The following is a 26554-nucleotide window of genomic DNA, read 5'->3' as shown; positions in this document are numbered from 1 at the left end:
GCCGTCTGAAATCGGTTATGGCGTTGTAAGATACGGTACGTATGCCTCTATCTTGACGTCGTGTCTTAATGCAAGGACGTTCGTCCCTGGGACGGTCAGCAAGTCTTCATGAGGCCATGCAACACCCAACTAATGCTTAGATAAAATTGTTTAAGTAGACACAACAAAAACAACAAAGAATACCAGTAAAATAACAAAACCATAATTCCAAAATATCAACAAAAATACAGATCTACATGGGAGCTCTTTAAAATCTAGAAATAAGACCAGGAACTCCCAGAGACTGTCTTTTGCTTCCTCAACGACAGTCGCCGTACAATAAGAACTAGAGTAGTGACAACGGAACCACCAGGCATACCAATAAATATTTTCAAATGATATCTTATCGACCATGGTTTCAATCAACCTATGTCTCTAGAAAACTTAAATTTGTATTGTTACTTCTCCGTCAGTAGTCGATAACTGTCTTGCATATCATGGTATGGATACAAGCCCTTTAATATCTACTGGACATGTTTACACCGCAGGTGGGGAAAGCAGATATGTTATATCCGGAAATGAAAAAAATCAACAATTGCGAAATTAAGATCACCACGTTCATCAAAATGATATTACGTCCACATAAATACGTTAAGTGATTTAAAAGTATTGCAGACCAATTGTAAAGATTTTAACTAGTTATTTTCCTTTCTATATCAACAAAAAAAGGCGAGCAAAGTGGGCAAACTGCTGCATGCTAAAATCAGTTAAGGCAACCAACCAATTCAAATAAAACAAGTATCATTTAATGTAAAGGAATTTGTTCAAAGGTTGCCGATTAATGAATCGTACAGTTGTCTCGTCCTTCTTGGACTCGGCAGTGATACTAGGGTCAAAGGTGTGTAAATCCAGAAGGAAAGTCAGAAAAATGATGATGGACTACACATTTTACAATATACAATGTAAAATAAAAGTGAAATCACCTTACACATTATATAAAATAATAATAGACTACAAATGTTACAATATAAAATAAAAGTACAATCAACTTACACATTATATAAAGTAATGATGGACTACAAATGTTACGATATAAAAGTACAATAACCTCACACATTATATAAAATAATATAACATCCAGGAAAGAGAAATTGCCTTGATAACAATCCCCTTTCTAATCAAGGTAATCAAATCAAATAATAAACCGAAAGCGAAACGCACTTCTGGTGTACCCATCGATATATCTTATCTGTATAGACAGTACATGTACCTATATACCTGTAGATAATAAGTATACCGTGCCCAAACATACTGGGTTGTCATTCGTTAAAAGCTAAGCTGGATATTCTGACACTGCCATGGATCCTTCTAACCTAAACAGGTAGGACTGTCCATTCTATCACAGGTATTCTACAGGTAGGTTATCTGACGTAAACATAAACCAGACAGTCTTACGCAGGAACAATTTGACAATTCTGTCACGGGTAGCCTACAGATAAGTTCTCTGATGTAACACAGATCATTATATCCTATACAGGTAGGACTGTGCATTCTCTGACGTAAACATGGACCAGGCTGCAATAGACAGGTACTATTTATCCATTATATTACAGGTAGCCTGTTTAACTATGGCTTAACAAAGGACAAGGCTGGTAAGACCCAGATGTATATTTACTTTGCTCTCTGCAATAGGTTCATCATAAAAAGTAATGATTTGATGATTCTTGTAAGTTTTTCTTGAAAAGATAATAGATTCAGTTTTGGAAGGATTAAATTTGATGTCCCATTTAGTGGCCCAATGCTTAATATTAGTCAAGTCATCTGAAAAAGTTTGTGCCGATTCAATGGGATTATCATCACATCACCATAGTTCTCTGAGGTAACCAATGAGAGGCTTCGTTTGACAGGTAGGACTTGTTCGTTCTCTCAGATAGCCTACATGTGAGTTCTCCGACGGTACCAGTGACAGGCTTCGTTTGACAGGTAGGACTTGTTCGTTCTCTCAGATAGCCTACATGTGAGTCCTCCGACGGTACCAGTGACAGGCTTCTTTTGACAGGTAGGACTTGTTCGTTGTGTCACAGGCTAGGTAGTCTACAAGTTATTTTTCTGACGAAAACTATTGAAGGCTTCTTTTGACAGGTAGGACTTGCTCATTCTGTCTCAGGTAGCCTACAAGGGAGTTCTCCGACGTAACCATTGACAGACTTCTTTTGACAGGTAGGATATTTTCGGTATGTGAAAGATAGCCTACAGGTAAAGGATACTTGCTCACTGAACAGAATGTTTACCATTGGACGAAGTTTCATTAGACGGTTAATTCGGCAAATTCGTCGATCATATCTTTTGTAATTCATTAAATCAAATGTAATCACGCCCGGGTTTATTAATACAAACATATTTTGCTATCGCCTCAATTGATGGTGTCTATTCGTGTTCTTTTTCACATGTATGCTGTGCTTTTTACCTATCAGTGAAACTCTGAACTTCGGTTGTTGAACATAATGTGACGTGTTATCTTTGACAAAAGTAGGATGATAATATATTTCAATAGGGTATGTGATGATTGAAAACGTTTACATTCATTAACGGCAGGTTCGTAAGTAAAAGTTGCCTGATCTAAATAGACACCTTGTCATTCGTCAAAATGACGATATTTCCAATCTTTTAAAGGGGTGAATGACCTGAAAAGACACTTTACGATGCGTCAAAATGAAGACAATTCCCTCTTTTTAAAAGGATAGCAAATGATCTAAAAAAGGACACCTAATCATTCACCAAAATGAAGATATTTTCTTCTTTTTTTTAAAGGGTGATGGACCTAAATTGACACATTATCATTCATCAAAATAAAGATATTTTTCATCTTTTAAAAGGATGACTCAGCTGAAAAGATACCTCACCATTCGTCAAAATGAAAAATATTTCTCTATTTTAAAAGGATGACGGACCTAAAAAGACACATTATCATGTGTCAAAATAAAGATATTTTCCATCTTTTAAAAGATGACTAAGCTGAAAAGATACCTTACCATTCGTCAAAATGAAGATATTGTCCTTTTTTAAGGATGACGGACCTAAAAAGACACTTTATCGTTCGTCAAATGAAGAGAATTTCTTTTCTTTTTTTTAAAGGGATGCTTTGTTATATGACCTCGAGACTAAAGGGTACTCTGTGGTTCCCGGTGTTGTGTCAGCGGAGGATTGTGACAATTACACCCGGCAGTACAAGAACTGGGTGGCCAAGTTTGAAGATGATCCACCCTTCAGCTGGGACTCGGTGATGCACTTTTATAGAGTTAGCCATTTTGATGCCACATGGAGAGTGCGGCTTCAAACCAAACCTGTCTTTGCTTCAATGTGGAATACAGAGAAGCTTCTGTGTAGTATGGACGGCATAGCCATTGGGATACCACCGGAATTCGGTAATATAAGCAAAATTGGAAAAGTGTAAAAGTATTTTTTAGAAATTTTTAGACTCGTTGTACAATGATTTCGCAATAAATACCTTTCTGATGTCCTTGGCCATTTCGTTTCCTTTCCAAACAATTTATATGGCTTTTGCAATGCATGCATGTACTTTTTATCGATATTAAAACATTCGAATTTCATAAATGTAATATATACATGTTTTCACTTAAAACAGGCAGAGGGAAATTCAGAGACGATGGAACAAACTGGTTACATCTTGACCATGGCCGAACTAGAAGAAGTCTCCATGTATATCAGGCGGCAGTGTACTTAGAAGAAACTACCGAGGAAGATCACTGCCTAAGAGTCATTGAAAAATCTCATCTCTACCATGACAGATTGCTAGAGGCTTTCCCTGATGCCACGGGAAGTAATAACGAGGAACACGAAGTAGAGTTTTTCCCTTTCAAGCCAGAATGGATCGCCTGGTACAAAGAGCAAGGATGCACAGAAAGAATAATCGCCGTCCCCAAGGGTGGAATGGTAATATGGGATTCACGCACAGTCCATGATACGGTTTTGCCAAAACGAGGTCGGATGCATTCCTATAGATGGCGCTTTGTTGTTTTTGTGTGCATGGCGCCAGCCATTTGGGCTACAGATGAAGATTATGAGGCAAAGAAATTTGCATATGATAATTTTCGTGGTACTGCTCATTGGCCTGCCCAGAAAAATACCGTTTTCAGCTCAACAACAGAAAGTCCATTTACAAAGGATCGTTGGCATATATATGCCGTAGAGACTATGCCAGATATAGCGAAAACAAGCGAAGCAAAGCTATTGGTTGGTCTAGAACGATACGATTTCAATGACGGTTCTCCGAATGATCCTGGTTGGAGTCCTACTTGGGACAAATCGTCTGTGTTCTATCACCGTTATAGCAACAGGACATAGGGCATGACAGAAAACATGGCATCTGATGCTGTAAAATGATGACGAGACGTTTTAATTGTAATTTAGAAACAAAAACAATATTTCATTGTTGTCTAGATAAATGTAGTTGCCTTCCTTCGTCATTCTTGTATGCGTTTATCAGATTGTTTAATGCACAAGGCACGGTGTTTCGATTAAACATTTTGTATTTTCACCAAAAAAATTATATCATCACAAGGAGTAATGCAAAAACCGTTTGCTTTATCCAATCAGAACGTTGCTTTCTATTCACCGCATTGAAATCCGCCGTTTGTTTCTGATCCAAATGAAGCTAAGGCAGAATAATCCCGGTAAATGTATACTACAGTTTTAAGGCGATAACTCTTTAGGTAATTTCGAAAATGAAACGAAATCAAGATTTTTTCAGTTTCCATTGGATATAAATGTTATTGTATATATTAATGAGACTTTTGCTTCAAACAATAATATTTCACGAAAGAGAGATGGAAATGTGTTGTAGACATCATTGTATATTGTCACAATTGGCCATGCATCCTTCTAGAGTGGTCTCCGGCCACATGTTTGAGAAAACCTTGTGTGACACGAAAGGACATCTTGTAATTTTCCGCGCGGAATCTGTTGGATATGTACAATAATCACTGTGTTTTTCTGGCTAAATCTCAAATGCACAAGTGACCTGTGCACCCTGAAAGAAGATGATTTGAAGAGAGAAGAAATGATTACGAACGTCTTCAGGGTGAAGCCTGGACGACCAATGTAAAGTTCAAATGCAACTGCTTGGGTAACAATGTGTGTACGTTAGTTGTGCTATTCGCACGGTCAACGTTCGCTTGTCCCAAGACAATAGTAAGAGTTGAGCACGTACAATGTACGATTCCCAAGTTTCAAGCTTATCTATTCAGAAGGCCTTACGGCCTGTAGGTATACATATTGCAATACATGCATATTAAATACAGTCATACATATTTGGACATCGCACGTTGCAAGTGGAATGCGCGTTTCCAGCGTAGCGTTGTACTCCTGAGAGAAAGGAGGACGTGCAACAGTCTTGGAAACGCACACATGCACATACGATGCACGAGTAGTAAGAAAAGCTCGGTGAAAGTCCGACATCCATGCGTCATCCTCCCGTAATGGCCAGCCTGCATTGTAAACACGACACACTTGCGTCCTTTGTTTTTTTCTTGGGAATGGTATAGTTTATTTGACATGTTGCACCGTCCGTCATTCTGTGTTAATTTGTAAGATATATAAAAAGTCTGAAAACTGTGAAGAGATCAAAATGTAATAATTTATATATTTATTTGGGAGTATGGGGCTTTAACATATACGTTTACCTCGTCCACTGTATTTTCATTTTCATAGAATACAGAATTTGCCAATAAATATAATATTGTATCAAAGTTTGCGTGTTGCTGTTATGTTCGTGATGACAATACGTCAACTATCGAAACAGTAGAAGACTGGCTCGCATATTCAATTGTGCAACTAATCCAATACAAGGATATTTCCGACATGATCCTGGATATATACAAGTGAAACTGTGTGCATGTGTTAATTATTTAACTTATTTATTTATTTATAATGTTGAAAATGAAAAATAAAATCAGTGAAAATAAATAAGTAACCCTGCATCATTTATAGAGACATAAAAATCATATAATATATATAGAATCCCGCGTACGGGCCGTGACTCGTTCCTGAGACCCAGAAAATATTTCCGGATTTAAAGTATTCCGTCATATGAGTCAAAATTTATACAAACCAATATGGCGGCCTCCATGAATTAACTCTGTGATTCTTGATCAAGAACTTAACGTTGAAATGACAGAAATACGAGTAACGCCGTTAGGTAAGAAATAGGCAAACTATTCACAGTTTGTTAAGTATTTCAATAGAATAGATGACAAATGATGAGGCCGATACATTAAACCTTCAGACTTTTTTATCATGATCTTTGTCATCTAGAGAACATTGTCGTACACATACAATCATGTATCCTTGATTCATGACCAGTAGTTAATACACATAAGTTTAGTATCGTTATACATATTCATTTACTAGATCTAGAATCACCACACATGTTATAGGAAACAGTGGACTTATTGTGTTGGTAGGATCAGAAACGTATACAGGTATATCACGTCTCTGTTGGGATGTTTATGTTAGCAATTAGTCGATGAAACGAAAATGGACAGAAGTTAATGTGATGCAGGCTGGCCTGTACCTTTGTCATTAGCTTAAACTCTTATACCAGTCCAATGTACCACAATATATAGTTAATGTCTCTACAGTAAAAATCAATCTGATTACAGATTGCAGTAAAAATATGTGCATTAAATAACAAATAACGTGTGTTGCTGTGTTTTAATTAGGCTAATAGAAACATACTTAGCATATATTTGCCTTGATTGTATTATATACATGTATGATGTAATAGATTTTGATTTGAATCATTTTTTTTCGCAGGTGCTGGCCAAGGTATGTAGATCGTAGATGTGACCAAATTTAAGGATGGTAGGGCATGGGTTCGCACACAATTGTCTATTTATAAACCTTGTCATGATGGTTCACCTATAAAAGTAACAAGTTGATGTGGCTTGTACATAGTATTAAATACAGTCTCTCGCTCAGCTAATGGAGCATGGCTCTTTGGCTCCATCACTAGAGCTGTGGATTATCATGCCGGAGACCCAGGTTTGATTCCTGTTGAGACACTGTAGATTGACAGAGATAATATTTTCCCTCTTTTCACACAAATGCTCATCATAACTATAATGTACATTAGTGTATACAATTAAGGCTGAAAAAGATGACAGTATCGCCTTTGTAAAAACATGTACCTAGAATTTTTTATATACATGTAGCTTCTTAACCCGAGTTTTCTCTGGCCCTGTTACCATGTCTGGTGTAGGGCCAGAGCGCACTACTATATGAAAACATGGAATTATCCGACACCGTTTGGTGTCGCTAAGAATTTGGTGAAATACAATAAAATCGGGTGTGACATAACACCTACCTTACATATATGGATAAATGAGATATCTATTTACCCCAAAACACCCCTTTAGTCCCACTTAGGTGTTTTATTTCGTCTGTATAGACCCTCGTTGTACACTAGCCAAAATTTCCTACTTGACTCGGCGCCATATTGCTAACCATGTAGGTCGCGGTCGGCCTAATTACCCTAATCAGTGCGCGATGGAGCGAAAAGAAAAAAATACAACATTTATTTTTATATATTTTACCGCTTATAATTCATAAATAATGAATTTTTAAATTGGATATAACAGGTTTTGGGAAGTAATAAGCTTAGTTTTCTTATTTTAAACAATGTAAGACGAAAAACACAATAAATGATACGTGGTCTTTTCGGTCCGATTCGGGTGGTTAGTCGTACTGTCACTTACAAAATGGCGGGTCAGCAGTACGAAATTTTGACTAGCGTAAAGCGAGGGTCTATACGGGCAGAATAAACCACCTAGATTGGACTAAATGGGTGTTACAGGGTAAATAAATATCTCATTTATCCATATATGTAAGGTAGGTGTTATGTCACATCCGATTTTATTGTATATCCACCAAATTCTTAGCGACACCAAACGGTGTCGGATAATTCCATGTTTTCATATAGTAGTGCGCTCTGGCCCTTCACCAGACATGGTAACAGGACCAGAGAAAACTCGGGCTAGTAGCTTCTTATCCTGGCAAGGTATGATTTCTCTGTAACAAGAATATCTGACTATAACTAGTGCACATAACTGGCCTGTCCTACACATACCATATCATATGGCCATGATATCATCTGTAGAAAGACACATGTAATAATCTATTGTGATGTCACAAATACGGCATGAAGTCCCAATGCAGTGAATCTGTGACATTGCATGATGCATTAAAATGTTTCAGATGTTGGCCGGAGCTGTATTTTGCTCTCCATCGGAGGTAAAAATGTCATGTTGGATTGTGGAATGCATATGGGATACAATGATGAGGTAGGTTTGATATGCAAGACAATCATCAGTCTTTTGATCTAAACAAATATCATGAAAAAAAGATAAAAAAAAAATAGTGTCATCTACAAAAGTTCTCTAGTATCAGAGTACTAAAACAAGTAATTTCACATCTGACTTTACATTTTCGTCCCATTGTCGATGGTGAATTGTCATCTGTTACCATTGCATTCTTTGATTGACAATTAAAACAGACATTTTTGAAATCTTGAAAACTCAGTTTTCAAAAGCTGTTTGTGTTCAAGTCAACAGAAAAATAACAAATATCTTTAAAAAGTGCTTTGATTTACAAAAAAATATTAACATTAATTATATACCCTTTCTTGTAATTTTTCTCTCTCTCTCTGAAATTTAGAATGATACCTGTAGATATGCTTCTTATATGAAATATTTTATTTTGTATGTAGCGCCGATTTCCTGATTTTACTTATATCACCAAGGAAGGCCGACTGACCCAACACTTGGACTGTGTGATAATAAGGTAGGAACATTATGTTGTAATCCATTCTATGTATTGTAATTTCAGGAAATAATTTCATACCCAGTAACCGGGGCTAATTTTACGTTTCTAAAAGCAACAATTTTGTAGTATACATTTTGTGATTGAATACCAATTTTTCATCTATTTTGAATGTTTGTTTAGATTTATCCAATTGGTTTTTCAGGTTTACAAGCTAATATCTGTTGTTGTTCTCTGTCAGAAGAGTTTCAGATATTGCATTCAATACAAACTAGTATTTGCAGGTTTTTTGTAAGAGTTTTACATATACAATGTATTTGCATTCTGACATTGATATTGAAAACAACATTTTGTTATTTGAAATTTTGTTATGGTCGATTTACTTAGCTAGGTTCTTAGGTTTGACAGTTGTGTTGGTTTTTTTGATGCCATGGCTATAGTAATCCTGAGAACTAGAGAATATAACCTGTATACAGTATTCTAAACATGTCCATTCTTTGATGTGAATTTTCCAGTCATTTTCACCTTGATCACTGTGGTGCCTTGCCCTACATGTCAGAGATGGTAGGGTTTGATGGCCCGATATACATGACACATCCAACGAAGGCTATTTGTCCCATCCTATTGGTAAGTTCAATCATGTGTAACCATCCTATTGGTAAGTTCAATCATGTGTAACCATCCTATTGGTAAGTTAAATCATGTGTAAACATCCTATTGGTAAGTTCAATCATGTGTAACCATCCTATTGAATAAGTTCAATTATGTGTAACCATCCTATTGGTAAGTTCAATCATGTGTAACCATCCTATTGGTAAGTTCAATCATGTGTAACCATCCTATTGGTAAGTTCAATCATGTGTAAACATTTTAGTTCATGCTCCAATGTATTGTAACACTTTAAATTCATTCAGATTAATTCAGATATAAGTAATAACTCATTTTAGCTTGCCAGATGTCCATTGTCAGCTAAATCACATCTTTATGTATTCAAACTACTGTAGCATGCATACTTTAATATTAATCTCATTTTTATACTTTTTGTGGTGGAAACTACAAAATATGATTGTGCTAATTACAGTCTTTATATTTACTATTTCAAAAGCAAGTTCATCATTGTATTAGTCTGTCAAAATATGATGATATGCTAAAGATTTTGATAGTCCGGAATAAGTACTTCACAATACCTCATCTTAAAAACCTCAAGATACAGGTACTCAAACAAAATCACCCATAACTGGTTGCAGTACCAGGTAAGTAAAGTGAGAGGAACATTTATATACAGGTCCATATAGGGAGCTATATTTTCCGAAAATCTAAGCTAGAATCAAATAATGGTAATTGCTGATATTTCTTGATTGGTTTTAGGAGGACTACAGAAAAATTACAGTTGAAAGGAAAGGAGAAACGAATTTCTTTACTTCAGAAATGATTAAAACTTGCATGAAGAAGGTGATTGCTGTCAACTTACATCAAACAATGCAGGTAGGTGCTGACTTATGACCAGAGTTATCCCCCTTTAACTGGTTCATTTGACATATTTTACAAGAAACTGGACCACTGCATTTTATAGAACTAATCAGCTACACAGTTTGAAGAGGTGACAAGTCACAAATAATTTTTGAAGGTTATTGTCTATCTAGAAAGAAACGAGATTTGATTGTTGTCAATTTGAAATAGTAACATGTCATTACTGCATACCCGATTTGTAAAAATTGAAGCATTGTTGGAAAAATGTTGAAGAAGAGGAAAAGCAATATTACTGCAGTTAATGATTATATTAATATTCTTATTTTATATAGATTAACTATTTTCAATAACAATTTGATAATATAGATATGGATATAGAGGTTGGTAGCCTGAATCTGTAAGGTATCATACATATATCTAATTATGGTTGTAATGAAGTGCCATTAACATGTATCGTTTCTTATCACAACAAATTGTTCTGATTTTCTGAACAGGTAGATGATGAAATGGAGATCAAGGCGTACTATGCTGGTCACGTTCTAGGAGCTGCCATGTTCCACATCAAAGTAGGCCAGCAGTCCGTTGTGTACACTGTAAGTTTACGGCGTGTAGGAATTCGTGTAGGAATTCGTGTAGGGGTTTGTTTATAAGGACTATTCCATTAAAATATTTACATGACTCCACGACTCCAAAATAAATCACTTCTATCCATGGTTGCAGGATTTCTTTCCTTTAACGTCTGTGTAATTTATTCAATAAATTCTTTGGATGGTACCCCTTAACAAAACCTGGAGTCCTGTGGTGGGGTAGATGTTTTACTGGAATAGCCCTAAGGAACAACTTGCTTTTTTGACACATCTGATTAATATAGGTAGTTTTACCATCTGGTAGATATTGATTGTAAACCTTTGACTTTGAAGAAGATAAAACTGGTGTAGGTGTTATATCAGATTGATAGAACCTTACATGGGTCTGTTCAATCGACAGAGATATATCAACCCAGGTGTAAGAGTTTGGCTGTTGGTGTTGTGAAACTTTTTCAATGGCCAATGGAATGTGTGTCAAAATTGATGGCATTATCAATTTGTGACTTGGTTATGCTACATATAAAATGATGATGTTAAGCTATTGTGGGTGGTGTCATATTGCATGCCAGCTGTCATTCCCTTCCCATTGTGAGATTTATCTCATCTCTAGCAACCAATGAGTTACCATGTGAAGAACATTGTGTGTGAGAAATGTAGTGGTGTAACAATTCACCAATACACTGTCTATCCTTGATTTGTATCGCGATGCTTGAAAATTTGTAGTTATCTCTCTTGACCATAGTTAACTTACGTTTTGCAGTAAACAGCAAGGTGGACAAGGACGCTCCAGTGGCTTATAAAGCATGCCTGTTGGGGTTCTTTCAAATTCAATTTAAATAAATTCAAGAACACTTTGTGGGAAACGGACAAAATATTTGTTTTTTGTAACAAATGTAGACAAAGACTCAAATATTTAGGAAATACCACAAACATAAACAAGACTACTGTACGATGAAATACCAGATTTCTGATAAGTCATCAGCTTCTCACATATCGTGATACATATTGTATTATAACCCCTGTATCGCAATAGGATTCGTATCGCTAGCCACCTTGCGATACATAGCTCTAGAGAAATGGAATTGTCAGGGGCTCACATTATGAAAGCCCGTTCATATTGCCTTTTGATATATGATGGGTGTAGTATTTAACCCATGGTTCATTGAAAGTTTATTTATTTTATCAATTTGCTAAATACATTTTAATGTGCCTGAGTTGAATATCAGATAAATTTCAAACACATTTCCTGTTATATCTGATTTTTTTTTTTTTTGTGAAATTTATGAATTTATTTTTCTTTTTGCATTTGATTTTTGTAAAGGGTGACTACAACATGACTCCAGACCGACATCTTGGGGCAGCATGGATTGATAAATGTCGTCCTGATTTATTGATAACAGAATCAACATATGCCACAACGATCCGAGATTCTAAGAGATGTCGTGAGCGAGACTTCCTGAAGAAGGTCCATAATTGTGTGGAGAAAGGTGGGAAGGTGAGACAACATACTGTAAATGTGTATTTGTGATAAGAGACAAAGGCCATCATGATAAGGTTTACTGTTTTGTGCTTATTTGTTTCGCCTGCAGTTAATACCTGAAGTTTTGTTGGTAAATGTATCAGAATTCTGTATAACTTGAAAGTATCTTGATTGACCTGTACAGATCATGTACAAACAGTATTTACTATATAAAATACGCGTCAGATAAACTTCATTGATTACATGAATAAGGAGTAGTTTACTATTAAGAAATGTTTTTGGTGTCTGCGTCTGTTTAAGTAAGATGATCACAGTTAAAGTTTTGCCTCTATATATACATCTGATATCACCTGCATTAAAATGCATATGTCATCAGTGACATATATAAAAACGACTTTCAGACTCATTAGTATCAAATTAGTAAGTAGTTATAGTATGTTCATGTAATTAGTAGGTAGTCTTGTATATCTTGGGTATAGGAATTATATCAGTATTCCGAAATACAGATATCTATAAATGTAATCTAATTGTTCATACAGAATTTAGGGAGAGGATAATGTACATGTTAATGTAATTTTAGTTAGATTTTTTTTCCAATGATGATAACTATGAAAATGTCTCTGTTAGACAGCTCAGTTTGACTAACATATATATACCTTATATATTTATTTCTAAATACAGGTATTCAATAGTGGTTACATTGATAAAAATCTCCTTTGGGTTTGTTTAATGTGTCTCAGATTTCAGTCACATGACCTTGCCTTGTCCTTCACGACCACCCATTCTGTTGTTGTTATCAGGTGCTGATTCCCGTGTTTGCTTTAGGACGTGCCCAGGAGTTGTGTATTTTATTAGAAACTTACTGGGACCGGATGAATCTCAAAGTTCCAGTCTATTTTTCCTTGGGCCTTACAGAAAAGGTGAGTTGTCAAGATTGGGATTCATCGTCATCAAATTTAAACTTTCAAATGCACTTTGTCCATATCATTTGAAGATAGGCTTTCTATTTAAACTTTACAGAAATGAAATGATCACTTGCCCACCATGTTGTCAGTTTTGTAGAAAAAAAAATATCTGTAAAAGGAGCAAGGTTTGTGAGGCTTGTACATAGTTATAAATCCGATATCTGTCCCTCAGCTGATGGAGAATGTGTCTTTGCTCAGGAGGTAGAGTGTCAGGATTATTAAGCCAGAGACTTGAGTTAAATTCCTATCAGGGCACTTTTACTGTGGTTCTTGTTTGACAAACCTTGAGCCTCAAATTGGATAGATATTTTATTAAAATAAATTAACTCTCATATTTCAAGATTATAGTCTCTTGTTTCAAAGTTTTTAAAACAGTATTTACTATTAATTGATTATCAACGTATATATTTTGGGTAGATGTTTTACTGGAATGAAGCAGGTATATTTTTGGCCAGAAAAACTGGAACTTCTACTCTTTGAATATTGTTTAAAAAAATTCTGTCTCAAGGCAGTAAAATGAATATGGTTGGTTATATATATGTTCGTTTACTATCCTCAGGCAAACCACTACTACAAACTGTTTATTACATGGACAAGTCAGAAGATTAAAAAGACTTTTGTACAGAGAAATATGTTTGAATTCAAACACATAAAGGTGAGTTTATCATGTACCTGTGTCAAGGTCATAAAAAATCAAGCTCATTGAAAATGAAGGTCAATTTTACTGTTAGGGATCAAAGCTAAATATGTCCTGGTTACCTTTGTAACTTGTTTCAACCCCACATACATTGTATATATATTGTTTGTATATAAAATATTTTAGTTTGCCATTGGCATTTTATATTCCTATAAGTTTCAGAAACTGAAATGTAAGCATTTTGCAATGACTGCCACTGGTGAACTTCACAGTCATGGAGTGTACTTGTTTCTTCACATGCAGTTCTACAGTCGGTGACTTCTCATAGACCCAATTAATATAAAACAGAACTTAGTCAGACATGTTTAAACTTTCAGCCATTCGATCGTGCCTACATCGACAACCCAGGACCAATGGTTGTGTTTGCTACCCCAGGAATGTTGCATGCTGGGCTTTCACTACAAATATTCAGACGCTGGGCACCTAATGAAAAGAACATGGTTTGTATATAACAGACATCCCGTCCCAACTTAAGACATCTGTTGACATTTTTGACTATCATTTGATGAATTTCTATTGGAATTGATTTTAACTTGGTTAGAATTATCTGTATGGGATGACAATTTGGTATTATGTACACAATGGGCCTGACTGACACCTGGGGGCTGCCAAAAAGGGTCAGACTGACAGAAATTTCAAAAATCATCTTCTCAAGACCTAAATGAAGTAGAACTATATACTCTTCATAGATAGAAGGGTGTTACAGTGCTTTACCAATATTGTAAATTTCATGACTCAGGTCTAACATTTACCCCCTCCCGGGGGTAAACTTTACTATAGTTTATATAGGGAAATCACATTTTTTGACTATCATTTGCTGAATTTCTATTGGAATTTATTCTAACATGGTTAAAATTGTAAGTATGGGATGGCATTTTGATGGTGTGCACATGTTCATTTTATTGTTGACTGACCCCCAGGAAGCAAATGGGTGGGGCCTAAAAGGGTCAAATTGACTGAAATTTTCCCGAACATTGGTGACCATTAAGACCGATTGGACTTTTGTATGTTTATATTCATTTGAGAGTCCAAGCAGGGACATTGAAACATTTCTTATCATATGTGACAGATTTATTTACTTATTTGTATATATTTTATATTTATTTACTTATTTGTATATATTCTGTATTTATTTTTTGTCTCACTCTACAGGTGATCATGCCAGGCTACTGTGTGGCAGGAACCGTCGGCCATAAAATCCTTAATGGTATTCGCAAACTTGAGATGGAAAACAAACAAATGGTGAGACAAACAAGCCATTTAAAGTAAAACTTTAATTATTTTACAATCATTTCTAAACATGTTATATCAACTTACATTAATTACACTTGTTGGCCTGCATGGAAGTATACATATGTACATGGAGGAGGGGGGGGGGGGGGGGGGGGGTTACTGTAGGAGGAAACTGGAGTACCTGGGGAAATCCACAATGGTCAGGCAGGCGACATCATATCTTTTCACATTCAACAGTAGCTAGAAGATATGATTTTGTATGTGATAATAATGGAAGTACCTACAGGTTCTTACTGGCAGAGAAAACTGGAATATCTGGAATAAACTCATGTGGTCAGACAGGTAACACCATACCTTTTCACATTTAACAGTAGCTAGAAGATAAAATTTTGTATATAACAACAATGCAAGTACCTACGGGTTCTTACTGGCAGAGAAAACTGGAGTAACGGAAATAAACGCATGTGGTCAGGCAGGTGACACCATACCTTTCCCTGACCAATCAGGAAATTGAACCACACACACTGTTGTTAAAAAGAAATTCTCCTTTACTGAATAAATATAACCCCCCCCCCCCCCCCTTCCCAACCCCCAACCCCTCCGAGAAAGAAAATGTCCAAAATGAAAGAAAATGTTATAATTTTAAGTCCATAATGAGTCTTAATTGTTAAATAATGCTGTTTTCCCGCTTTGTATTCCAGTTGGATGTGAAGCTCGCTGTTGAGTACATGTCCTTTAGTGCTCACGCCGATGCCAAGGGAATCATGCAGCTTATCAGTCAGTGTGAACCAAGTAACGTCCTACTGGTTCACGGAGAGGCTGTCAAGATGGAGTTCCTCAAGACAAAAATCAAACAAGAATTCAGTAAGTCAGGCTACTAGTAACTTCTAGAGAAGTCCTGGAAGGGGTCATTGGTACTTTGGCCCCTTAGATCTCAAACACATCCCTCCTATATACCATTTTTAACGTCAGGATGCCTTTGGCCCCTTAGATCTCAAACACATCCCTCCTATATACCATTTTTAACGTCAGGATGCCTTTGGCCCCTTAGATCTCAAACACATCCCTCCTATATACCATTTTCTTTTGATTATTTTCACATATAGAAAAGCTAAACAAATATCATTTTAAAATTTACTAAAAGTTATAAAAACTACCTATAATTCCACTTAGTATTCAGGAATTTCAATTTTCCCTGTAGTCTCAAGGACTCTCACATTTCATGCTATTCTGTGTTGGCCAAAGTGTCTAATTTCCAGACGAAACCAACTTTCTCAACATTTTGTGTTCATATTGATAGATAATAAAGATACCTGATATATATTTTGTGTTTGATTTGAAGGTATTGACTGTTTTATGCCGGCCAACGGAGAGACAGCCGTGATGGAGACGAAGCATAATATTCCTGTAGATATTTCATTGTCATTGTTAAAGAGGGAATCCTCTAAAGTTGGTAAGTATTAATTGATACAGTCTAAGTGAGTTTGCAGTTTTACAATAAAAACCTATTATAACTTATACAATGTACTGTAAAAGTGGAAATGTTCGCGGCGTGGAAATTTTCACTTATTTCGCGATCATTAAATATCCGCGAAAATATCCACACGGGAATATAATAACACGTGAAAATATTGGCACGCGAATATTTCCACCAAATAAACTAAATACACTATTATCCAAGACGCAAGGTCCTGGTAGTAAACTTACTTTCTACCACAATACCCTGTGTTATTCAACTCTCAGACAATCAGTTAATCATTACAGCTGTTGATTAACAATCTGTTTATACCACACGTGGTATAAACTCTGTACGCATTTCGATTGGCTAACACGGTGAACTTTGACCCAAGCTGCAATTGTTATTGACGTCATCAATAATCTAATGACGTCACATCACCGGATCCCGGACGTCACCGGTACACTTTATTTGCATACGCGAAATTATACTTGGCCACGTTTCCCTTCGATTCAAGCCGATATTATTGTGGTAGAAACAGGTCACACGACTCGAAATTGTTGGATATGGAATTTATTTCACACTCGTAAGTTATTTTTTAAAAGTTGCAAAAAAGCTCGTGTCTTTTGTAACTTTTAAAAAATAACTTACGAGTGTGAAATAAATTCCATATCCAACAACCACTCGTTGTGTAACCTCTATTTATATACATGGCTAATGAAATCGCAGCGCAAAAATATCTTTTCATCATGACTGACAGCACGAAAATATCCACACCGCGAACAGTTTGGAGGCTGACTAAGCGAAAATTTCAACGCGCGAAAATATCCACTTTTACAGTATATGACATCCCATATTACAGACATCTAGCTTTTCACTTTAGTTTTACTTTAAGCCCACCATCAGTTTAAATTTGCTATTTCTTGAGAAATACTGGAAAGATATTTAGGAAACTTGATTTTTGCATTTTAGTCCTTAATTATTTCTGTCCAATTTTTTTGAAGGATCAGAAAAAAATGGCTGACTGGTAGCCATTTTCATATATTTTCCTTTAAGTGATAGATGAAGTTCCTCATGCATAATTTGCATATTTCATATATAGGTTCCCCTTGTTTTCAAATGATTTAATAGGAGGAGAGGAGAGGAAAAGATCAGACTGACATAGACACAATAAAGTTATTCATTGGTGGACACCAACATCAGCTGTGATCTCTTGTTGATTGATCTTTCAAGATATGAATTAAAAAGATGAAATTTTTTTTTTGCATATCCTGCTGGGCACTGTTGGCTGTTTCAACAAATACAATAACATCACAACAGGGAGATAAATTCCTTAATTTGATATCTTAGATATATCCTAGTTGGAAACTTTAATGACAGATAAAATATAGTCCTTGTGTTTCTCTTAATAGGATTATTGCCTCCTGATGCCAAGAGACCGAGAGTTTTACACGGAGCTTTGGTGATGAAGGGCAGTGTAAGTATACAGTATATGTCATAAATCTGGAGACGTACAATAGATAGTTTAACATCACGAAAACTAAATTACCTTATATGGTGATGCAGCATCTTTTGTCCATCATCTATTCCAGCACAGTTTAACATCGATTTTAAAGTCATGTTAAAATAGTTTTTGGTAATATAAGCTTGACAAAATTTTCTGAACCTCTATATCATTCTTTAGTCTCTTCCTGCCTGTCTGTTTAAGGAACACGCATACGCAGGTTTTCAAGTAAAGGAAAATGAATTTTTCACTAGTCAAGTGATTAAGTTAATCACCTTTTGAACATCTCTGCCTGTGGCAAAATGTTTCCCTTGTATTAAACAAGTTTTCTCGATAACCAAGTGGCCCATGTCATGATATTTGGCCAGTATCTTACTGGTTGTATTTGTAATATTGTTCTATTTAATTTAATTGAGAAAAACATTATCTGAGATCAGTCAGTTCTTAAGAAGGCAGGAAACAGCGAGATTAATCATTTCATTCTGTTGTGTTTGGGAAACAGAAGTTACAGTTGATAGATCCGGCCGATGCCCTCCAGGATTTCGGCCTAGCAGAACACCAGCTCCGGTTTACTTCCACTCTATCGTTTGATGAAGAAGGTCCTACAACAGTAACGGCCGATAAAATTTACCAGCTTGTAAAAAGGTGATGATCCTAAAATATTTCATTTCTTAAATAGTTACATATCTTTGCAGCGTAATACAAAGAATTTAAAAAGTATAAAATGATATGTAAAAAAACCCAGAATTTTCATAGTAGAATATTGATACTGTGACAGTTACATGTAGTATGTAGTTGTATTACATTTCCCTATGACAAATGCAGACAAAACCTCAAGTTTTGAATTAAATAAGTAACCTGTTAGTTTCCAAACAAACAATATCTGTCAAATCTTCAAACTTGCCTTTTGTCCCCCTTACAGCCAGCTGAAGGACTTCCCCACACACTACTCATCGGACGGGAGTATCACTATTTCCGATTCCGTCCTAGTCCAGGTATCCGGAGATGAAGAGTCCAAGTCCGTACTGGTGTCTTGGTCTTATGAGGTAATATTTTATTTCTTATGCTTTCTCTGATGTCTATATTACAAGGTAATTGTGGTGTCTTTATTACGAGGTAATTGTGGTGTCTTTATTACGAGGTAATTGTGGTGTCTTTATTACGAGGTAATTGTGGTGTCTTTATTACGAGGTAATTGTGGTGTCTTTATTACAAGGTAATTCTGGTGTCTGTATTACAAGGTAATTCTGGTGTCTTAATTACGAGGTAATTTTGGTGTCTTTACTACGAGGTAATTCTGGTGTCTTTATTACGAGGTAATTTTGGTGTCTTTATTACGAGGTAATTTTGGTGTCTTTATTACGAGGTAATTCTGGTGTCTTTATTACGAGGTAATTGTGGTGTCTTTATTACGAGGTAATTATGGTGTCTTTATTACGAGGTAATTGTGGTGTCTTTATTACGAGGTAATTGTGGTGTCTTTATTACGAGGTAATTGTGGTGTCTTTATTACGAGGTAATTCTGGTGTCTTTATTACAAGGTAATTGTGGTGTCTTTATTACGAGGTAATTGTGGTGTCTTTATTACGAGGTAATTCTGGTGCCTTTATTACAAGGTAATTGTGGTGTCTTTATTACGAGGTAATTCTGGTGTCTTTATTACAAGGTAATTCTGGTGTCTTTATTACAAGGTAATTCTGGTGTCTTTATTACGAGGTAATTCTGGTGCCTTTATTACAAGGTAATTCTGGTGTCTTTATTACAAGGTAATTCTGGTGTCTTTATTACGAGGTAATTCTGGTGCCTTTATTACGAGGTAATTCTGATGTCTATATTACAAGGTAATTCTGGTGTCTTTATTACGAGGTAATTCTGATGTCTATATTACGAGGTAATTCTGGTGTCTTTATTACGAGGTAATTCTGGTGTCTTTATTACGAGGTAATTCTGGTGTCTTTATTACGAGGTAATTCTGGTGTCTTTATTACAAGGTAATTCTGGTGTCTTTATTACGAGGTAATTCTGGTGCCTTTATTACAAGGTAATTCTGGTGTCTTTATTACAAGGTAATTCTGGTGTCTTTATTACGAGGTAATTCTGGTGCCTTTATTACGAGGTAATTCTGATGTCTATATTACAAGGTAATTCTGGTGTCTTTATTACAAGGTAATTCTGGTGTCTGTATTACGAGGTAATTCTGGTGTCTTTATTACGAGGTAATTCTGGTGTCTTTATTACGAGGTAATTCTGGTGCCTTTATTACAAAGTAATTCTGGTGTCTTTATTACAAGGTAATTCTGGTGTCTTTATTACGAGGTAATTCTGGTGCCTTTATTACGAGGTAATTCTGATGTCTATATTACAAGGTAATTCTGATGTCTTTATTACAAGGTAATTCTGGTGTCTTTATTACAAGGTAATTCTGGTGTCTTTATTACAAGGTAATTCTGATGTCTATATTACAAGATAATTCTGGTGTCTGTATTACAAGGTAATTCTGGTGTCTTTATTACAAGGTAATTCTGGTGTCTTTATTACAAGGTAATTCTGGTGTCTTTATTACAAGGTAATTCTGGTGTCTTTATTACAAGGTAATTCTGATGTCTATATTACAAGATAATTCTGGTGTCTGTATTACAAGGTAATTCTGGTGTCTTTATTACAAGGTAATTCTGGTGCCTTTATTACAAGGTAATTCTGGTGCCTTTATTACAAGGTAATTCTGGTGCCTTTATTACAAGGTAATTCTGGTGCCTTTATTACAAGGTAATTTTGGTGTCTTTATTACAAGGTAATTCTGGTGCCTTTATTACGAGGTAATTCTGGTGTCTTTATTACAAGGTAATTCTGGTGTCTTTATTACGAGGTAATTCTGGTGTCTTTACTACAAGGTAATTCTGGTGTCTTTATTACAAGGTAATTCTGGTGTCTTTATTACGAGGTAATTCTGGTGTCTTTATTACAAGGTAATTTTGGTGTCTTTATTACAAGGTAATTCTGGTGTCTTTATTACGAGGTAATTCTGGTGTCTTTATTACGAGGTAATTCCGGTGTCTTTATTACAAGGTAATTCTGGTGTCTTTATTAGAGGTAATTCTGGTGCCTTTATTACGAGGTAATTCTGATGTCTTTATTACGAGGTAATTGTGGTGTCTTTATTACAAGGTAATTCTGGTGTCTTTATTACAAGGTAATTCTGGTGTCTTTATTACGAGGTAATTCTGGTGCCTTTATTACGAGGTAATTCTGATGTCTTTATTACGAGGTAATTGTGGTGTCTTTATTACGAGGTAATTCTGGTGTCTTTATTACAAGGTAATTCTGGTGTCTTTATTACGAGGTAATTCTGGTGCCTTTATTACAAGATAATTCTGATGTCTATATTACAAGGTAATTCTGGTGTCTTTATTACGAGGTAATTCTGGTGTCTTTATTACGAGGTAATTCTGATGTCTGTATTACAAGGTAATTCTGGTGTCTTTATTACGAGGTAATTTTGGTGTCTTTATTACAAGGTAATTCTGATGTCTTTATTACAAGATAATTCTGTTGTCTTTATTACGAGGTAATTCTGGTGTCTTTATTACAAGGTAATTCTGGTGTCTTTATTACGAGGTAATTCTGATGTCTTTATTACGAGGTAATTCTGGTGTCTTTATTACAAGGTAATTCTGGTGTCTTTATTACGAGGTAATTCTGGTGTCTTTATTTCTAGGAAATGAAGTGATCAGATTTTATTAGTTTCATTGAAAATATATGAAGATGTTGCAAGCAAGCTGTGACAATGATAGGTTTGATATTATTGTATTTGTTGTTCAGGATGAAGATGTTGGCAGCTACCTTTTGCAGTTATTGAAATCTGAACTAGTTACCTGAAGGGACCTGTTGATCACAGCTATGTATGAACAGAGGCAGACAGGATCTGTAAACATCTCGTACTGTACAAACGGTGCATTGCATCAAAACTTGTGTAATGTCAGTATGGATTTCGATGAGGCTGGATTGTGATACAATTACAGTTTTGACACTTGACTGTTGTCTAATACCGAAGTGTGGTGAAGCAGAACAATGTAATTGAGTTAATCTGGAAGTTGAGGGAAAACAACAAACTTCTCACATTCATGCCATCAACATACATAACATATAACACTTAAATATAAATGACAGTTATTGACCTGTTGATGTGGAGGGGAGTTGTTTCTCTTGATCTCCAGATGGAAAAATCAAGGAAAGAAGATACCGGTTCCGAGTCTAATAAGAACAATATTTGTAAATACTGACAAAGGGAGATAAATTATGTACATGTTCTTGGACAAACCAAACCTAATATTGATGAAAGGACCAATTTGAACATCTTCAGTCCTGAATTTTCTTCAGAAAAGTGCTTCATTTTATACTTAGTATGACATCTTCCATGGTAATGGATGTTTTGTCAATCTAAAAGGTGTTTGTAATTCATGGATGTATGAATACCACTAGAGTAAAAATGACAATATTTCTGATGTAAAAAAAATATTGTGTTTTGTTCTTATATACTCTATCAACTGTTTCAGCCATTTTTAAGATACAGTTTATCTTAGCTCACCTGGCCTGGGCAGCCTACAGTTTATTTTAGCTTACCTGGGCAGCCTAGTTTATTTTAGCTTACCTGTTGATCAGAAATCCAAGATGGTCGCCATGGCCAAAGGTACCACTACATTTGCTAATGAGGATGTATACTACAATAGTGGAAAGGTCTTCAGAGTCAAATGACTGTTAAGGCCCATAGATCTCTTGTTTGTTATAACAAGAACTCTATTTTTAGATACAAAATGATGATGAAACTGTTACTGAAAGATTAAAAGATTGTATAAAAGACACACAACATATAAGAAGGTAAAATACAGTAAAGCCTTACATGTAATGAATTAATCTACATTAACATCTGTGTTGTTTCCTAGGTCTCATTAGTGATGTTATGGCCATCATACAGCTGTTTTGTCCTTTTAGGACTCGTTAGTGATGTTAGGGACATCACATAGCTGTAGCTGTTTCGTCCTTCTAGGATTCGTTAGTGATAGGGGCATCATACAGCTGTTTCGTCCTTCTAGGACTCATCAGTAATGTTAGAGGCATCATACAGCTGTTTCGTCCTTCTTGGACTTGTCAGTGATGTTAGAGACATCATACAGCTGTTTTGTACTTCTTGGACTCGTCAGTGATGTTAGAGGCATCATACAGCTGTTTCGTCCTTCTTGGACTTGTCAGTGATAGGGACAGCATCAGCTGTTGACTCGTCAGTAATTCTAATGACATTATACAGCTGTTTGTCCTTCTAGGACTCGTCAGTGATGTTAGGGACATCATACAGCTGTTTCATCCTTCTAGGACTCGTCAGTGATGTTAGGGACATTATGTAATTGTTTCGTCCTTCTAGGACTCGTCAGTGATGTTAGCGACATCATGTAATTGTTTCGTCCTTCTAGGACTCGTCAGTGATGTTTGGGACATCATGTAATTGTTTCATTCTTCTAGGACTCGTCAGTGATGCTAGGGACATCATACAGCTGTTTCGTCCTTCTAGGACTCGTTAGTGATGCTAATGAAATCATGCAGCTGCTGACTCGTCAGTGATGTTAGAGATATCATACATATGTTGACTGGTGGTCAGGGATTGTAAGAACCTGAAGTGTTACTACCTAGAGAGCGACAGATTAAACTCAAAATAAGTAGAAAGAGATGTCAAAGTCTGGATGCGGAGGTCAAGAGCTCCATTATTCAATAAATTTCATTATTTTCAATATTAGATAACACAACACCGTCAAGTAGGTATACATGTATGTATTATTAACTGTGCCATACATTAAAATCTGGCGTACAGGTTACAACAAACTTTAGGACAAAGTCCACCAGCGTGTCTACCAACTGCAATTTCAAAGGTTTGTACAAAAGGCACAAAAGATCTCCAAACTTTATTACTGAATCATACAGCAGTCTCTGCCTTTCAGGGCTGGTCGGTGGTGCCAGGGGATTGGGAAGCACTTTCACTTTCTAGTAAGTTTTATTGACAGACTGACACATTAACTTTTATTTCCCGTAGGGCTGACATGATGAGGGTGCTGTACCGACAGTTTGAAAGCTTCCGGATACATAGAAGTCATATTATAAAAAAAGAAAACGATAATGAAATTGCCAGAAAGTGGATTTTATATAAATGATCAATAATAGATTGTGAGTACTAGGTGATACCAAGTTGTTCTAGGGGGAGAACTTGTGATAATAAAACTCCAATCACAATATATTCCTGTCAGGTTAACGTAGGTAGAGACCACATTATAAAAAAAAAAAAAAAAAAAAAAATTACATACAACTATGGTACATGATATCCTATATTATATGTAATCAGTGCACTCAATTACAGAAATCTGATATACTATAAACATAAATGATTTAGTGATAATCTTATTAGAGCGTTTTTCGCGTTAGAAGCATTGCGTTAATTGTAGTGCATTTATTTCTAAGTCATTGTTGGTGCATTAAGTCATCATTGTTGGTGCACACGTCATCATTGTTGGTGCACTAAGTCATCATTGTTGGTGCACTAAGTCATCATTGTTGGTGCACTAAGTCATCATTGTTGGTGCACTAAGTCATCATTGTTGGTGCACACGTCATCTTTGTTGGTGCACTAAGTCATCATTGTTGGTGCACAAGTCATCATTGTTGGTGCACTAAGTCATCATTGTTGGTGCACAAGTCATCATTGTTGGTGCACTAAGTCATCATTGTTGGTGCACTAAGTCATCATTGTTGGTGCACTAAGTCATCATTGTTGGTGCACTAAGTCATCATTGTTGGTGCACAAGTCATCATTGTTGGTGCACTAAGTCATCATTGTTGGTGCACTAAGTCATCATTGTTGGTGCACTAAGTCATCATTGTTGGTGCACTAAGTCATCATTGTTGGTGCACTTAGTCATCATTGTTGGTGCACAAGTCATCATTGTTGGTGCACAAGTCATCATTGTTGGTGCACAAGTCATCATTGTTGGTGCACTAAGTCATCATTGTTGGTGCACAAGTCATCATTGTTGGTGCACAAGTCATTATTGTTGGTGCACAAGTCATCATTGTTGGTGCACAAGTCATCATTGTTGGTGCACTAAGTCATCATTGTTGGTGCACTAAGTCATCAGTGCACAAGTCATCATTGTTGGTGCACTAAGTCATCAGTGCACAAGTCATCATTGTTGGTGCACAAGTCATCATTGTTGGTGCACTAAGTCATCATTCAGATAATCAGTTAAAATTTGATTTTTGCCAAAATGTGAGTGCGTCAAATTAGATACCATTGCATTATTGTTCCAAGAATTTCATTTCAATGAAAAAAATGTACATCGATCGATTACATATATATATGTGAGATGTCACACCATCGTCTCAAATATCGTACCATTGGAGTCGAAATTCGCCGGTCTCATTGGAACATGTATATGAAAAAGTTATCTCATATTCTGTTGAGCATTAACTACGCAATCAATATGGTCTTATTTTCATGTCAAACGGAAGTGATTTATCGATCTAAGTCTTGAAAGTTAGATTTGTTTAACTAATTCCATGTAATATGACCCTCAATGTAAAATCGCCTTTGTGCAATAAATACACCATAATGTGAGAGAGCATTTTAAAATGTGCACGGTTTATAGAAAGACAACATCCCCAGTGGGAAATCCACTATTATGACTTCAGCTGCTATGAAGTCGTAAAGATCAAATCAAAATTAACCTGTTAATTAACAAGAGGAAATGTTTAATAATCATTATATAACTCTCCCACGTGGATATCTCTATCAATATTTGACATATTAACTCCTCAGTAGATCTATAAACAAGGAACACATGGATAATCACATTTAATGAAAACTTGTACCGCTCCCAATGTTTAAGAACTGATAAAAACCAGGTTATTTGTACGTGGAATGTGTGTTTGCTACTGGTCTGTTCAACGACAACAGTGTCTGGTAAAACTCCACGAAAGAAACAACAGCAAGAGATTCGTCAGATTCAATTTAATGTACTGATCACTCTCTTGTTCTCCATTGCTGCTAAATAGAAGATATTGGATAGTTTTCCTGTTGAATATAACACATTTCATTTCACGAGTAAGACAAAACATTTATATTCGTTCACACTAGTGATAAAAATCGATAGTCTATCACACTCGTGAAAAATATCGATATTTTGTCCCAATCGACTATTTTTCAAAAGCTGCAACGTATATTACGATAGTGCGGCAAAATAACGTATTTTACATTCGCTTTATTTGCATTTGAACAAAAAAAATCGGCGGATTTCAGTGCGGTGAAT

General features: G+C 35.8%; 2 protein-coding genes across 2 annotated transcripts; both read left to right on the top strand.

The window, feature by feature from the left end:
* Positions 1-1544: 1544 nt before the first annotated feature.
* LOC117314587 lies at positions 1545-5777 on the top strand. Its single transcript, XM_033868653.1, has 3 exons — positions 1545-1567; positions 3115-3404; positions 3626-5777. Exons 1-3 carry the CDS (start codon positions 1545-1547, stop codon positions 4342-4344), a joined length of 1032 nt encoding a protein of 343 aa, XP_033724544.1. The 3' UTR covers positions 4345-5777.
* Positions 5778-6085: 308 nt separating this feature from the next.
* Positions 6086-22722, top strand: LOC117344867 (integrator complex subunit 11-like). The gene is made up of 18 exons (XM_033907719.1): positions 6086-6196; positions 6814-6825; positions 8254-8339; positions 8765-8838; positions 9333-9444; positions 10186-10302; positions 10782-10880; positions 12196-12369; positions 13155-13274; positions 13879-13974; positions 14334-14456; positions 15169-15258; positions 15951-16113; positions 16592-16702; positions 18118-18182; positions 18712-18854; positions 19132-19255; positions 22029-22722. The coding sequence occupies exons 1-18, from the start codon at positions 6169-6171 to the stop codon at positions 22083-22085; spliced, it is 1794 nt and encodes a 597-aa protein (XP_033763610.1). The 5' UTR covers positions 6086-6168; the 3' UTR covers positions 22086-22722.
* Positions 22723-26554: the final 3832 nt, after the last annotated feature.

The sequence above is a fragment of the Pecten maximus genome, chromosome 16 (genome assembly GCF_902652985.1).
Source record: "Pecten maximus chromosome 16, xPecMax1.1, whole genome shotgun sequence".
Lineage (NCBI taxonomy): Eukaryota > Metazoa > Mollusca > Bivalvia > Pectinida > Pectinidae > Pecten > Pecten maximus.
Note: the sequence above shows the minus strand (reverse complement) of the source record. Positions and strands in the feature narration are given on the sequence as shown.